The 16201-nt window shown below is 44.3% G+C and overlaps 1 protein-coding gene across 1 annotated transcript in view; it reads right to left on the minus strand.

Moving 5' to 3' along the window:
• Positions 1–10565: 10565 nt before the first annotated feature.
• The window catches only part of Aifm1 (apoptosis inducing factor mitochondria associated 1), a 39703-nt gene continuing 34067 nt past the window's right edge, over positions 10566–16201 (minus strand). The window contains exons 14-16 of the mRNA XM_052170742.1: positions 13541–13665; positions 11156–11352; positions 10566–10815 (exon numbers count right to left, since the gene is read on the minus strand). Coding sequence (XP_052026702.1) covers positions 10744–10815; positions 11156–11352; positions 13541–13665 — 394 coding nt within the window. The 3' untranslated portion in view covers positions 10566–10743. The remainder of the gene's footprint in view (positions 10816–11155; positions 11353–13540; positions 13666–16201) is intronic.

The following is a 16201-nucleotide window of genomic DNA, read 5'->3' on the forward strand; positions in this document are numbered from 1 at the left end:
TCCTTTTTCTAGGAGCCAGGACCTCCCCATCCGGAGATCACCCCCTGCGCGGCCGCGGCCGAGCGCTCCCACCTACCCTCCCAGAGCGCGCAGGACGCCTCTGCAGCGCCACCTACAGGCAATGCGCATGGCGCAGCGATTCTGACTGCTGTAGTTCCAAACGGGCATCTCCCAGAGAACAGGAGAGGTCTGCTCTCCTGCCCGCCCGCCCCACCACCACCACCACCACCACCACCACCACCACCACCACACCCCGGCCCCTCCAACTTTCCTGGATGGCGCATGGCCTTCCATAGCCGCTCCTGCCCATAAGTGTCCTAGCCAGCTTGGCCCCAAGCCCGACTGCTCTGCGTGGCTCGAGCAGCCTGTGCTCTAACCTTTCCAGTCCTGCAGCTGCACTTTAAGCGGCCTTCTGCCCTGGGGCGCCTCTTCCTAGGAAGCAGTGAAGTCACGCTGGGCCCCCGATCCGCTGACTCAAGAGAACGAGAATCCGCCTTGCTGGGCACACCCCTTGAAACTTTGCCTCAATTCCTTCTTTCTTGCTCCCGCCCTTCCATCTCCTTCCTTTAGTTCCCCCAGGCTATAGCAGGAGCGTCTGCTGGCTCCCGGGGAAATGATTCCGTGGGGCAGCTGGGAGGGAAGGGTGGCATGGGTCCACGTGGAGACCTCCCGCACAGTGTTCTACCCTACCAAGCTGCAAATTCAGAGGCTCACAAGGTTCCCAGGCTGAGAACAACAAATTGTTTGCAACTTTAGGCAACACTCCCTTTAGGTATCCTTTTCCAGTTAGCCACCCCCTAAGGGAAGGTTCTGCTTAGAGGATTGCTTGGAAGTCCTCTTCCCTCTCCAGGGATTGCTGGAAAGCCCTCGTCCCTCTCCAGGGTCTCAGGAAATCCCGAGGCAATTCCATTGCCTAGGAAATCAAAAAAGCTGAGATCTTGTCTTTGGAAACCCCTGTACTATATTATAGAACATGGCTTGCTGGGGTAGGGGTGGCTCACTGAGACTTGTGCTACCAAGGGGACCAGTTTGGAGTGCTCTGACCTTTGAACTGCCCTGGACCCAATAATCAAGTGGAGATGATTACCTGATGTGTCATCGTGACTGTTCCTTCTGGAACTTGGTACTGGACAGGTTCAGGTTGGGGTGGAGGGGACTTAGAGGTGGTTTTCACCACATCCTTTTGTACGATTATATCAGGACAGTGGAAGGCCAGGACAATTGGCTCGAGTCTTTCGGGGTGGAAGCCAGAATTCCCCATGTGTTTCTTGGAATATTCTTTCAGCAAGGTACCTGCAGGCCTCAGGCCCAGGTAGGATGTGGAGAGCAGCTTTAAGCTGGACCTCTGATGTCCTAAACACAAAACCTGTCCTTTCCTTCTTTTTTTTTTAAATATTTATTTACTCTATATATGTGAGTACATTGTGGTTCTCCTCAAACACACCAGAGGAGGCCATCAGATCCTACTACAGATGCCTGTGAGCCACCATGTGGTTGCTGGGAATTGAACTCAGAACCTTTGGAAGAGCAGTCAGTGCTCTTACCCACTGAGCCATCTCTCCAGCCCTGTCCTTTCCTTCTTGAGGGCCATGATGTCTTTTTCATTTAGATTTCATTTATGTTACATGTATGATAACTGAGAACAACCATGTGGGTGCTGGGAATGGAACCCTGGTCTTCTACAAGGGCAACAACTGTTCCTAACATGGAAACCTCTCTCTGGTCCCAAGGGGCATGATCCTTAAAACATAATTTTTTACCTAGCAAAATATGGAACTAGAATGTACACCCCCGTACCCTGCACACAGTTAACTTTTGTACATGTGTATGGATAACAGCTCAGTGCAGAAGTTCACAAGCTTCCTGGTTCATTTACCACACTGTATGTCAGGGCCTGGTGCTGCCAAGGCCATGGCCAGTGTGGAATTGACCATGGACTAACTAACAGTAAGGGAGTGGTATAAAGCTTTGGGCTTGTATGGCATGGGGGAGTCTTTCTGAAATGCTATATTCACATCGAATTGAGAACCATCTTGGGTTATGGTAGCTTTCCACCTATCAGCTGTGCTCTCAAATGGCTGGGTAGGAATTTGTACAGAGAAGGATGACACTGAGCGTTCTTGAGGGTAGGGGGAGTGGATTCTGGGTTTAAAGCTAAACATTACTTTAGGGGCTAAAAAAAATGTCATTTTTCAGAGACCAGTTTTGAAGATGTTAGGTTCTCCATGAAGGGGAAACCAGGCAGGATACATTGTCTAGGCCTACTGGGTCCATATAACTTGCTAGGTTAAAAAAGAATCAGCTGAGCCGAGCGGTGGTGGCTCACGCCTGTAATCCCAGCACTTGGGAGACAGAGGCAGGCAGATTTCTGAGTTCGAGGCCAGCCTGGTCTACAGAGTGAGTTCCAGGACAGCCAGGGCTACACAGAGAAACCCTGTCTCGGAAAAAAAAAAACAAATCCAAAAACAACAACAACAAACAAACACACACACAAAAGAATCAGCTGAGTGGTCGTGGTGCACAGCCTTAACTTGGGAGGCAGGGGCAGATGGATCTCTGAGTTAAAGCCAGCCTGGTCTACAGTGAGAACCAGGACAGCCAGGGCTACAGAGAGAAACCCTGTTAGGAGGAGAGGTAAACAAAATGAAACCAAACAACCAAAACCAACCAAAACAAAAAGATACATAAGCCATAAAAGCTGACAATAGCCAGGTGTGGTGATATATGCTATACCATTAATGCTAGTAAGGAGTAAAGGTTTCAGTGAGACTCTGGAACAAAACAACAAACCTCTAATCCAGCCAAAGGGGGAGCAGGGTCATGGTGAGGAGACATTTTCCAAAGACTTCAGGTTCTCTTAGCATCTGCTCTAGGGCTCAGAAATGGCAGGTGATGGAAACCATGGGCAGATAAAACACAAAAGACATTTAAAACACATACACACACATATGCCACCCCCACGATGTTAGAGCAAAGGTAGAGCAAATCTGTTACCCTCGTGTTATGGATGGGAAGGCTGGTGCCTAGGACAGTGGTCACCCAAGGCCAGGCAAGTAGTGGGTAGCAGAACACTCACATGCATGCACTCGCTCCACTGTGCTCCACTGCCTCAGAAGAAAACATAGAGGCAGAGAGGTAGCTGCTGCAACCAGAGGAAGAAACACATTGAGAATGTGAGCCAGTGTATGGTGGCAGGAGGAAAGCAAGAGAGTGAAAGACTTGAAGAAAACGGAAGAGAGATGTGGAACCAGGCCGGGCAAAAGGACTTCAGATTCTATCTTCCACTAAGCATAGTTTATTCCATGTTTTGTTCATAGTGAATGACAGAGCAAATGTAATCAGAAAATGGTTTGGTCAGGGAAGTAGAAGGGAGACAATAAAGCAATACGAGAGGCCATCAAGTTTCATTTGACATTCACCCAGTATACTCCCAGCACTTGTGTCGCACTGACAGTCTCCTTTGGCGTGTCTATGTCTGCCACCAGGTTATAAAGCCACTGAAGGAAGGGCCTTTATATGACTCATCTCCTTATCTCCAGGACTTTAACAGGATATGCAGGAGTTGTCAGAAAGGGCTTAACAATTGTTACACAAATGAATAAATCTCTGCATGCATTTTCAAATTCGACACCCATATTATCTGCTCCCCATGCAGAGATCTCGGTGGGAACTTGCCTGGAGATGTGACTCCTGAGCTTTCCTCAATTCACATGCAGACCTAGACTATGAAAGGTGAATTCAGAAAGGGCAAGACTGGCAATGGACCTGCTGAGGAGTTCACTTTTGTCTCCAAATTGTCAGCATTTCCTAGCCAAGGCCCGGGAGAATAGCCTTATGGTGGGATGGGTTGTGTTTATTGCTAATTGCAACCAGGAAGGTGGCACACCATGGGAGCCAAGAGAGTGCTATAAAGGATTAGGAGGAGGATGCTTGGAGGAAGGTTTAAGGAAGCTGGGCTTTTCTCTGGACTAGCTGCTGCCAGGAGCAAGGAGTCATCCCATGATTGGTTTGACTTTATTTATTTATATTTATATTTGAGACAGGATCTCATTAGTAGCTCTTGCTGTCCTGGAACTCACTAGTTCAGAACACAGAGATCCGCCTGCCTCTGCCTCCCAAGTGCCGAGGTTAAGGGTCTAGATTACCACACCCTTCCTGGATTGGCTACTTAACAAATCTCATCCAATAGCAGGGTAGAGTAGAGCAAGACTAAAGCTATGTATGATTGGTAATGAAGTAGCAGTCACTTAGATTAGCCAGGCTCATGGATCTTTTAGTCATTTCCTGTGGTTTCCATGATGCTCATGTTTTCGCCTGCAGGCACATAATATAGAAGTCTTCTTTTTGTCTAGATTCATCATGGTCACACAGAGCCTTGCGTGATGCCAATGTTCTGTGACTTTATGTTCAAAACAGTACTTGAACCTATGAATGGTGGGTCAGTTACTAGCCATAACCAGGCCTTCCAGATAGTCCCAAGTCAGCTTCTGTGTGTCAGGGGTATTTTCCCTTCTCAAACTGTTTGTTTTGAGACGATCTCTGGTTTACAACCAGAGTTTGGCAGTCTGGTATCTAAGTATTTAGATCCTCCCTGTACTGTGAACCCAGTCACACCCATATGTAGAACCAGCCAGGCTGGGAGACGTCATTACTGGCTTGCTCTGTATCTGTGTGTGGTATTGTGTATATGTTGTCTGTGATCACTAGAAATTCTTTGATAAGATAGGGATGAAGCCAGAGGTAGACCTACTTCTACTCTAGTCCCAGCAGGACTTTCTTTCTGCCCAGAGAGTGAGGTGTTAGGATGGAATCACAACAATCTCCTGGAAAGCAAGGGCACTCGGCTTTGGGTGGAGTCAGTGAAGGATGGATGGAAGGGATATTGCAGCAGCCAAATTTGAGAGGACCGGGAAAGGGAAGAGGTAGCTGTGGAAGGGAGGGGAGAGTTCCTTTGTACAAATGGGTCTCTAGAGAAGCTGCTGGTTTTCCTTCAAGGAAGCAGCCCGCAGTAGGTCACTGCGTGTTCCCAGCCTCATCCCTGTCTGATGTAAGTCTCCTGTCTCCAAAACAGGCCTTGTTGATTACAACAAAAAATAAAAATAAACCACATGTGTTGACCTCATCCTTCAGAGAGGCTTAATCTGACCCCTTTCAAATCAAGTGAACCTCATCTTAGTTACATCTTGCCAGGCTTAAAATATTAGGACATCTTGTGTCATGCCTTATGGGTAGCCAAGCAGCGATAAGAGTACCATCTGATAGGACTTGGAAAATAGCAAAAGCAACAGGGTTGAATTCAAGAGGGTGGGCTCCAAATACTTGGTATTCTGGCAGAGCTCTGACTTTTCATCCCAGGGCATGTCCTACCCTGTCCTGCATTGTGGTATGGCCCTGCTAATGATAGAGATGCTTCTTGAGGCTAAACCTCAATTGGCACTGCATTTTTTTTGTGATGTTAGAAATCAGACTCCGTGGTCTTCTGTGGCCTAGGCTGATTAAATGTATCCTGGGTAAATGGCAGCTTATGGTAGTAGGTGATGTGATAAGGGTTGAACATCCTTTCATAAACAATCTGACTTACAAAGATCAGAGCTTGTAAGAGGCTCATTTTACAATCAAACCTGCTGCCTAATATCATTCAATCAACCGAGCAAGGACCCTTTCAATACTCTGCCTCAATTTTCTAGGATAGGGCATATGGTCAACATCTTTGAGTGGAGGGGGACAGTTTGTGCTATGGGACAGCCCGCAATCCCTTTAGAATGACCAGTGGCTATGAGTTGAGGTTATGGATCAATCAACAGCAGCCAAAGCTCTGGGCTCTGTATCTAGCATGAGAGGTGAGGAGAGGAATCTTTACCCTGATTTGAAATTTCTAGACTGTATATACATAAACCAAAATTAAAACATCACAAATCACTATTTTTGTTTTGATGTATCAGCCTTAAAAAACAATTTAAGAAAATTTAAAAGAGCAATTAATTTGTTCTCTTTTTTGGTTTTGTTTGGGGTTTTGTTAGTTTGTTTTTGAGACAGGGTCTTAATGAATAGATAGCCCTGCCTATATCCTGGACCTCACTTTGTAGACCAGGCTGGCCTCTAACTCACAAAGATCTGCCTGCCTTTGCCTCCTGATTGCTAGGATTAAGACTATACATTACCATGCCTGGCTATGTTCAATCTCATAGCTGGAAGGAAGCTAAAAATAAATTAGTTGAAAGTAGAATTATTTCTGGAAGCTGGGAAATATGGGAGTGGAGAAAGGAGTTTGGATTTTATCGGTGTGTATCACTGCATACATCTATGGACCATTTTAATATACATAAAACGTGTTAACCAAAAACTAATTAAGAATCAAAAAAGCAAGCCGGGGCAGTGGTGGCGCACGCCTGTAATCCCAGCACTCTGGGAGGCAGAGGCAGGCAGATTTCTGAGTTCGAGCCAGCTTGGTCTACAGAGTGAGTTCCAGGACAGCCAGGGCTACACAGAGAAACCCTGTCTCGAAAAAACCAAATCCAAAAAACCAAAAAACCAAAAAAAAAAAAAAAAAAAAAAAAAAAAAAAGAATCAAAAAAGCAGACCCGGTGAGATGATCAGGAGGTAAAGGTGCTTGCTGTTAAGTCTGACAGCCTCAGTTTGATTCCCACGACACACGTGGTGAACTGACTCCAGAAACGTGCTTTTCTGACCTCACACACAAGCCATGACATTATATGTACAACAAACATATGTAATAAGAATTTTAAGACATTAAAAGTACAATAAAGATTAAGGTAGTAATCGCATTTGGAACTCAGAGAAATTGTACACTAGTGTCCAAGGCACAGTTTAATTTGGGTTGAAAGAGGAAAGGGAAGGAAAAAAAGTTACAAGAAAGGCCAGGGACAGTGGTACATACCTTTACTCCCAGCACTTGAGAGGCAGAGGGCGGTAAATCTCTGAGTTTGAAGCCAGCCTGGCATACATAGAGTCCCAGGCCATCCAGGCCCGTCTCGAAAATAAAAAATAAAGTCACGAGACAGGATGTAGGCAGGAAGAGTGAGCTGAGATCATGGACTGTTATAAGATACTTTGGAATTGATGCGTTGGTGACAAAAAGCCACTTCTCCCCCACCCCCTTTTTTTGAAACGATTGGGTTGTGTAGCCTTCCCTGGCCTAGAATTCACTATTTAGCCCAGGTTGGTTGGTTTCAAACTCAGAAGTGCCTCCTGATGCGGGGAATCAAGGTGTGTACCATTAGGCACATCTCCTTTATTTTCTCAAGTGGATGTGCTATCCATATTTGCATATACATGAGGTATGCCTGTATATGGACATGCATGTGAAGGCCAAGGGCTAAAGTCAGGAGTCTTCCTCAATTTATTTCCATTTCATTCGCTGGGGCAGGGTCTCTCAGGTGAACCTAGAGTTTGCTGATACTTGAGCTTGGGAATCAGCTAATTTGCTCCAGAAATTCTGTCACCACCACAAGAGCACTGGGACTATAGGGTGTCAACACAGCCACCTGGAATTTCCATGGGTTCTGGTGATGATCCAGGTACTCAGGCTTATTGCATGTGTGGCCAGCACTTTATTGACTGATTATTACCCCAGCCCCACTGTATATTTTTTTTAACTGGCTGGTCTAAAACTTTCTACATAGACCAAACTGGCCACAAACTCAGCAGCCTCTGTCTTTGGGTACTGGCATTAAAACCATGTAACACCTTACCCAGTCCTGGTCATATTTTATGCATTTAACAATGATGGCATCTAGAAGGCAATGGACATGGATTAGATGGAATAGGTCACTTAATTTTTAATTCACCGCATTACAGTGACACAAAAACAGCTGCCAGAGAATTAAACTGAACTGTCAATATCATAAAAACAAATCAAAATCTAACTTTCTTTAACAGACAGGTTCACTATGCAGTCCTGGCTGGCATGCATATTGCTATGCAGACCAGGAAGGCCACTAACTCACTGAGATCTGCTTGCTTCTGTCTCCTGAGACAATGCGATTTTAAAAAAATGGAACTCAGTGAATCTTGCTGAAGAGGAAGAGGAAGGATTTAGGAGCCAGAGGGTCAAGAACACCACAGGAAACCCACAGCTTGAACAAACCTGTACTCACAGAGGCTCACAGAGACTGAACTGACAATCAGGTAGGCTGCATGGGTCTAACTTAGGTCTTCTGCATACGTATCATAGTTGGGTTGCTTGGTGTCTCTGTGGGACTCCTAACAGAGGGAGCCTGCTTTTGGGACTCTTTCCTCTTACTGGGTTGCCTTGTCCTGCTGTAATATGAGGGGAGGTGCCTAGTCTTACTACAACTTGATATAACAAGTTTGGTTGATAGCCATTGGATGCTTGCCCTTCTCTGAAGGGAAAGGGAGGAGTGGATATGGGGGGAGGGAAGATATAATATATGAGTATCAATCTATCAATCAATGATTTTGAAACATTGTACCCCATCTATATAAGTATCAGATATTACTGCATAATGATTCCTATTTTATAGGGTACTGAAGACATTTCTATATACCAGGTGGATATGTCATGAATCAGATCATAGTTCACTAACCCTGTCTCCACAGAAGAACCTGTTCTAATGCACATGGTTCGTGTAGTCAAACACGGCCTGATCTGGTATTCAGAAGGGATACAATTGTAAACTAACTAACTAACTTCCTTCCTTCCTTCCTTCCTTCCTTCCTTTTCTTTTTTGTTTTTCCCGAGACAGGGTTTCTCTGTGTAGCCCTGGCTGTCCTGTAACTAACTCTGTAGACCAGGCTGTCCTTGAACTCAGAAATCCGCCTGCCTCTGGCTCCCAAGTGCTGGGATTACACGCGTGCACCTCCACCGCCTGGCTAGTTGTTTTTTTTTTTTTTTTTTTTCAATCTGCCAACTAGGACTGAAGAGATGGTTCAGCAGTTAAGGCTGCTAGGTTCTAAAGGTCTCAGGTTCAATTCCTAGCACTCACATGGCAGCTCACAACTGTCTATAATCCTAGTTTCAGTGACTGTAACACCTTCACATAGACATACATGCAGGCAGAACACCAATAAAACAAAATAAAAACAAATACATCATAAAATATCAGGCAAGTAGAAATGTTCTGTCTACAAGACAGATATTCATAACTATGTTCTCCATTCTGTGCTGTCGAGGACAGAACCTGGGAACTTACACATGCTACACGTGTTCTACCATTGAGCTGATGGACAGAGGACTACTACAAAGTAGTAAAACCATTCTCTTGATGAAAACAGATTTTACAAGTTTTACTTATTTGCTTTCGATGCTGGGGAATGAACAGAGTTCCTCCTGTATTCTAAGCATACATTCTATCACTGGGCTACCACTGAGAAAATGAGATTTGATTTTAGCAGTTACATAGTTTTAGTTTAGTTTTATTTTTTTGTTTTTGTTTTTTGAGACAGGGTTTCTCTGTGTAGCCCTGGCTGTCCTGGAACTCATTCTGTAGACCAGATTGGCTTCGAACTCAGAAATCCGCCTCCCTCTGCCTCCAAAGTACTGGGATTAAAGGTGTGCACCACCACTGCCTGGTACAGTTACATAGTTTAGTTAGGCCTTTTGGTAAGTCCTGTAATCACAGCTACTAAAGAGGCTACAGCAGGAAGTCTACAGGTCCAAGACCTATTTGAGATAGTAAGTTCAAGGTCATCCTGGGCAACTTCATGAGACTGTTTTGAAATAAAAGCAAACAGGGAGACAGGATGTAGCTCGTTGTAGACTATTTGCTTAGAATGCAACACACACAGACACACACACACACACACTCACCTCTTTCTGTCCCCCATAGGAGCGGTTAACTGTTCAATGTAGAGCTGAGTGGTTCACTCTATTTGCTCGCCCAGTCTTGCTTCTATAGTTATTACCATGAGCAAGACTTTAACGTCATGGTGCTTGCTTCCAGAAGGCCATGCATCAGTAATGAGAAAGAAAGAACTAGGGTTGAAAGGTCAATACAATGTTCATAGCAACTGTGAACTTGCATATAGAAGTCGAGCTCAGGCTGGACATGGTAGTGCACACCTGTAATGCCAGGACTCGGGAAACAGAGGCAGACATTTCATGGAGCCGACATGTTCTACACAGCTATTCTAGGCCAGAAGAGCTACAGTGAGACCCTACTTTAAAAAATAGAAAAGAGAAACCACAGCTAAACCCTTCTCTTCTTTGCTCATGGGGCTAGAGAGACAGCTCAGCAGTTAAGAGCATTGGTTGCTGCTGTAGGGGACCACTGTTCAATTCCCAGCACCTAGGTTGCAGCTCAGAACAGGATGTAACTCCAGTCCAAGGGGATCTACCACCCATTTCTGGCTTCCACAGGCACCAGGCACACAAGTTATACACATATACACACAGGCTAAACACCCATATACATAAAATAAAATCTACGCTGTGGGCTGAGAGATATGGTGGGCCAAGATTCGGGAGCTGACAGTAGTTTAGTGTCGATTGTTAAACACATGGCTGAGAAAAATCATACACTTGCTAGTAGCTGCTGCCAGCTTGCTGGCATGCATACATTTCCCCCTTAAATAAAACAACCAAATAAAAGAATCAGATTTTAATTTGTGATGTGCATTTATACAGATGAAAATATTCACAGAGGCTTGTTCGATTCCTGCTCCTACATAAAGAAAAGGTATGCTGAATAAAAAAAATGTTCTTTTATCCACCCATCCCCCTGTCAGGGATGGAAAAGTGCTTGTGTATTCCAAGATAGGGATTCAATCTTCATGAATGTTGAAGAGTTTGGCTACTTCATTGAGATCTTCATGTTGCTCACCGTCCTTAATGATCTGAGGGACAGAGTAACAATAGGTTCTTAACTCATTCCATGTGCACCCTGTCCTGGCCCACACAATGGGGCTGCCTGGCCCACAAACTGGCTAGTCTCCAGTTCCTCATTGGGAGGGGTTGTGGAACAGCTCTCTACTAACCCCAAATGAGCAGCTAGACAACCCCCTGGCAGCCCAGCCAAGTTTCAAGAAATGTTTCTGAGGCAAGGCTATGCTTTTGTTTTGCCTGAGTACAATCTGACCTTGGTGGACAATGCATCTCAGGGTACCTGCTGAGGTCCCAGGAATGGTCGACAGCCCCCACGCTCATTCTCCTCTAAGGGCACTGACAGGCACCTACCTTCCTTGCAATTGGCATTCGGTTAAAGACGTTCCATAGCACGATCCCCACCACAACTTTGTCCCTGAGGTAGAAGATGACACCTTTGCCATAGTCCTCCCCTTCAACAGGGACCTGTGGGACTGCAGGGGCACTGGGAGGAATTGGGATTTCAGAAGCTTCTGACTCCGTCTCACTCTCCGAACGGATACCAGTTCCTGTGGCCAATTCCACAAATACAAAACCAAAGTTCAGTCATGCTGAGTCTGAAAACGTCTAGAAGACAAGTGTCTTTGTATGTATGTGTACAGGTACACACGTATATGTACATGTGAAAACCTCAAGTATCACCTCAGGATTGTTTCTTTTCTTTTTTTAAGAGAGGGTCTTTCTCTGGCTAGAGAGAGATGGTTCAGCAGTTAAGAGCACCGACTGCTCTTCCAGAGGTCCTAAGTTCAAATGTCAGCAACCACATGGTGGCTCACAACCATCTGTAATGGAGTCTGACGCCCTCTTCTGGTGTGTCTGAAGACAGTGACAGTGTACTGAGTGCTCACATAATACAATAAATAAATCTTAAAAAAAAAAAAAAAGAGCGGGTCTTTCTCAATGACCTGGAACTCCCTCAATAGGCGAGTGTGGCTGGCCAGGAGTCCCAGCAGACGGTTCCCGAGTTCCCAGTGTGGGAATTACAGTCATGTGCTACTCTGCCTACCCTTTAAAATATGGTTCCTGGGGATTGACTTAGCTCCTCATATTTGCAAAGCAAGCACTTTTCTCAACTGAGATACTTCCCCAGCCTAGAAAGTTTCTTTTCAAACTGGCTTCAAGCTACTTCTAGATATGTTGTTTTTCTTTTCAAAATTCCTCAGAGTATTCTCTAGCTACTTTTGATTAACAGAGCCAAGGGAAGTTCTTTCTTGCTATCTCCTGGGCATTGCTGAACACCACCTTACACTTTCTGACTTTACTACTTCATTTACATTTTATGCTACAGACATTTGTAAGTATCTGGATCTTTCGAAACTATAAAGTGTTTGAACCCATCTCTCAGAAGCATGACTGTACTGGTCAGGGTTTTTTTTGTCTGTGTCGTGTGTGCGTGTATGAATTTGATACAAGGTAAAGTCATCTGGAAATGTCTGCCTCCATCAGATTGGCCTGTTAGCAAATCTGTGGGCCGTTTTCCTGATTAATGACTGATGTGGGTAGGCACAGCCTACAAGCAAGTATTAAGGGTACCACCCCTGGCTGGTGGTTCTTCCTTGTACCATCAGCTAACTAAGCCTTGGGGAGCACGCCCATAAGCATCTTAGCATCTTTCCTCCATGGATTCTGCTTCAGTGCCTGTGCTGGCTTCACTAAGTGATGAACTGTGACCAGGACATTTAAGCTGAATAAACCCGTCCTTCCAAGTGACATGGTCTCTTACCACAAAAATAGAAAGCAAACTAGGACAATGACTCAGAATAGTAGCCACTAGTCACATGCAGCTATGTAAACAATGAAAGCGTATACACAGATTGGAGAGATGGGTCAGTGGTTAAGAGCACTGACTGCTCTTCCAGAGGTCTTGAGTTCAAATCCCAGCAACCACATGGTGGCTCACAGACATCTGTAATGGGATCCGATGCCCTCTTCTGAGGTGTCTGAAGACAACGACAGTGCACTTAGATATAATAGTAAATAAATCTTTTTTTTTTTTTTTAAAGAGAACTGTTTGTAATTCAATAAACCATGGAATTCAGGGTTTTCTTCTTTTCTGAGACAGGGTCTCATGTAGAGCAGGCTGACCTTGAACTTAACAGATAATGTCTTGCTTTCTCCTTCTTAAAGTGATTTGTCCATGAAACATAGCCAGCAAAAAAAGATGGTTAAATAGCTTAAGCCAAGGTCATGGAATGAAGCCAAGGAGCTCATGAAAGAGATGCCTGTAGGAGGAAAGCCCACTCCGAGAGTGGGGCCTCCTATCTGGAGCAGACCTGGCATCCACATCTGACAACTGGAATTAGAGTCAGCTTAAGAACTCCTTAGCCCAGTTCCTTACTTCCCAGGGTCCAGGGAAAGCAGCAGGCCCTACAATGAGGCTCTGGCCTGGTTCTTGAGATTATTATGAAGCAGGCAATTTAAAGAAAAAAATTCAGGTTTTCTTCCTAACTTAGATTTTCTCAGTCCCAAGAGACAATCCAGAGTCACTGAGCAGGATGCTACTCACTGTTTAGGATGGATAGGATACAGTATCTGAGTCTCTGCTTTGACCAGGATCTCAGAGCAGCACAGAGTGCGCACACTCTAGAGGCTTCTGAATGGCAGCTTCCTCTGGTGATACACAATCACCTGGTTCAAGAAAACTCAGGCCTACTACTTTTCAACATTCTTCATAGAGAAGTAGTTGGGCTTCCTTACCTGACTGCTCTGTGGCAGATTTTGGGTTGTCTTGTGCAGTTGCTTTTGCAAAAACACCAACTGTGGGCAAACTACTATCCACTAGACCAATAGCTTCATAGCCGACATCAGGACCCAAATCACTCCTATGGAAGCAAAGAGAAGAAGAGGACATTTTGTCAAAGGACCATAAGGAATTCCAAACAGATTTACTGTTACCAGGACATCTGAGGCTATGCACGAGAGAGCAGGATTACCTCAGATAGCATTGTTTTCCCTCAAGAAGCTGCTGTATACATCATACCCATATACCTATGACTTAAACTTCCTAAATTTTATGATTTTTATCCATAACACATATGGGGTGGTACAGGTTCCCAACCTTTTTGTTTGTTTATTTTCTTCTTCCTTTTTTTTTTTTTTTTTTTTTTTTTGGTTTCTTTTGGAATTTGGTTTTTTTTCCGAGACAGGGTTCCTTTGTATAGCCCTGGCTGTCCTGGAGCTCACTCTGTAGACCAGGCTGGCCTCGAATTCAGAAATCCCGCCTGCCTCTGCCTCCCAGAGTGGTGGGATTATAGGTGTGCACCACCACTGCCCGGCTGCTTGTTTATTTTCAAGACAGGCCCCCATTGTGTAGCCCTGGCTGTCTTGGAACTAGCTCTGTAGACCTCGCTAGCCTTGAACTCATACAGGTCTGCCTGCCTGCTTCCTGAGTGCTGCGATTATAGCTGTGCACCACCACTGCTTGGCGCAGGTTCCCCACTTTTGGTATTCTCTGCTTTTCTTTAACTCACATTAACACTGCCTTTTTGGAATTTTAAAATGTGTCCTATTTGATGAAGTTTGGAATTTAATTATTATGGTTTTATTAACTTATGGTACTACCCCCTTGTCTTCCCATGGAGTGACTTCCTTTCTTCCTCCCTTCTTTCTCGTTTGTGTATTCATGGATATATGTATGTGGTATGGTACATGTGGAGGTCAGAAGACAATTTGTGGGAGTAGGTTCTCTTTACCATGTGGATCCCAGGAATTAGATCAGGATCAACAAGCTTGGCAATGAACATTTTTTCCTTTCTGAGCCACTTCACTGTGACTCTCTTTACCACATACATCCTTCTTAATATGCCAGACACTGCAAACTATCTGAGGACTGTCTTTGGGGTTATAATCTATGATACTGCTTCTGCTAGTACATGTTTTATTTTCTTTGCTACAATAGATATTAAATTTAGTATCTGCAGGGAATAATCAACAACAAACCCTTAGAATCTATACCTAAGCCCAGATAACTATAATTACAGACTCAGGTTTCCTGTGTTGTGTGCATTGACCTAGAAATCTATTATGTTCTGGCTGTTCACATATAAAACATGTGTGCTTGTTCTATAAAGTATTTTTATTAGCTGTGAATATTTCCAACATCAACAACTTAGTCTTCTGAAACCCTGAGACTTTTATTTCTCTACCCCATATTTCCATATTTTTAGAGTACTGGATACTGGGCCCAGGATCCTATCCATGTTAACTGTTCTACCACTAAACTATACTCTCATTCCTTTAATATGAGACAGAATCCTACTAGATTGTTCCAGACTAGCCTCAAATTTTGAGATTCTCTTATCCCAGATCCCTACTTAAAGAGTTAGATTATAGTTAGGCACAGTTCCAGCTAACCTTGTCTTTTAATTAAAAATTAAGATCAAAGAGTACTAAATAGGGTTAGCCCTGAGGACTTGACAATGTTCAGTACTAATTATTACTAATCAATTAATCAATAAATAATGCCCACTCTTTCTCTTCTTCCTTTTAGAGACAGGAAGATGTTTTATTTTGTTTTGTTTGCTTTTGTCTTATGTGTCAGGGTGTTTTACCTTTATGCTGTTTATATGCCTGTTATCCACGGAGGCCAGAAGAGAGTATTGCCCACTTTTTTTTTTTTTGGTTTTTTGTTTTGTTGGTTTTTTGAGACAGGGTTTCTCTGTGTAGCCCTGGCTGACCTGGAACTCATTCTGTAGACCAGGCTGGCCTTGAACTCAGAAATCCGCCTGCTTCTGCCTCCCAAAAGACGTGCGCCATCACCGCCTGGCTGCCCACTCTTAACATTTTAAAATTCAAACAACTGTCTTATGCCTGTGGTTTTTAAAAATTTACTGAAATACGGTCTTACCATGTAGGCCTATCTAGCCTGGAACAGCTTAGTCAGGCTGGTCTTGAGCTCACAGAAATCTGCCTGCTTCTGTTTCCCAAGTGCTAAAATTAAAGGCACATAGCCGGGCGTGGTGGCACATGCCTGTAATCCCAGCACTCTGGGAGGCAAAGGCAGGTGGATTTCTGAGTTCGAGGCCAGCCTGGTCTATAGAGTGAGTTCCAGGACAGCCAGGACTACACACAGAAACAAAAACAACAACAACAAAAAAGGCACATGGCGCCATTCCTGGAAAATTGCTGATCTTAAAGGTTACATGATTGGGTTGTGTTTTTCTAAGTATGCTGGGATCATTAGGGACACTAGTAAAGATTAATTAAAATAAAATATACTGCTGCCTATTTTTAAGGCTGTACTTCTGTACCAACTACTATCGCTCAAAGTCTTAGTTTCCCAGAAGCACTTTTTCCCTTCTGCAGAAAGGTAAGTGGGTTACAAGGAAACCAAATCACAACCCAAATAAACACCCTCTG

Source organism: Apodemus sylvaticus, chromosome X (assembly GCF_947179515.1).
Source record: "Apodemus sylvaticus chromosome X, mApoSyl1.1, whole genome shotgun sequence".
NCBI lineage: Eukaryota > Metazoa > Chordata > Mammalia > Rodentia > Muridae > Apodemus > Apodemus sylvaticus.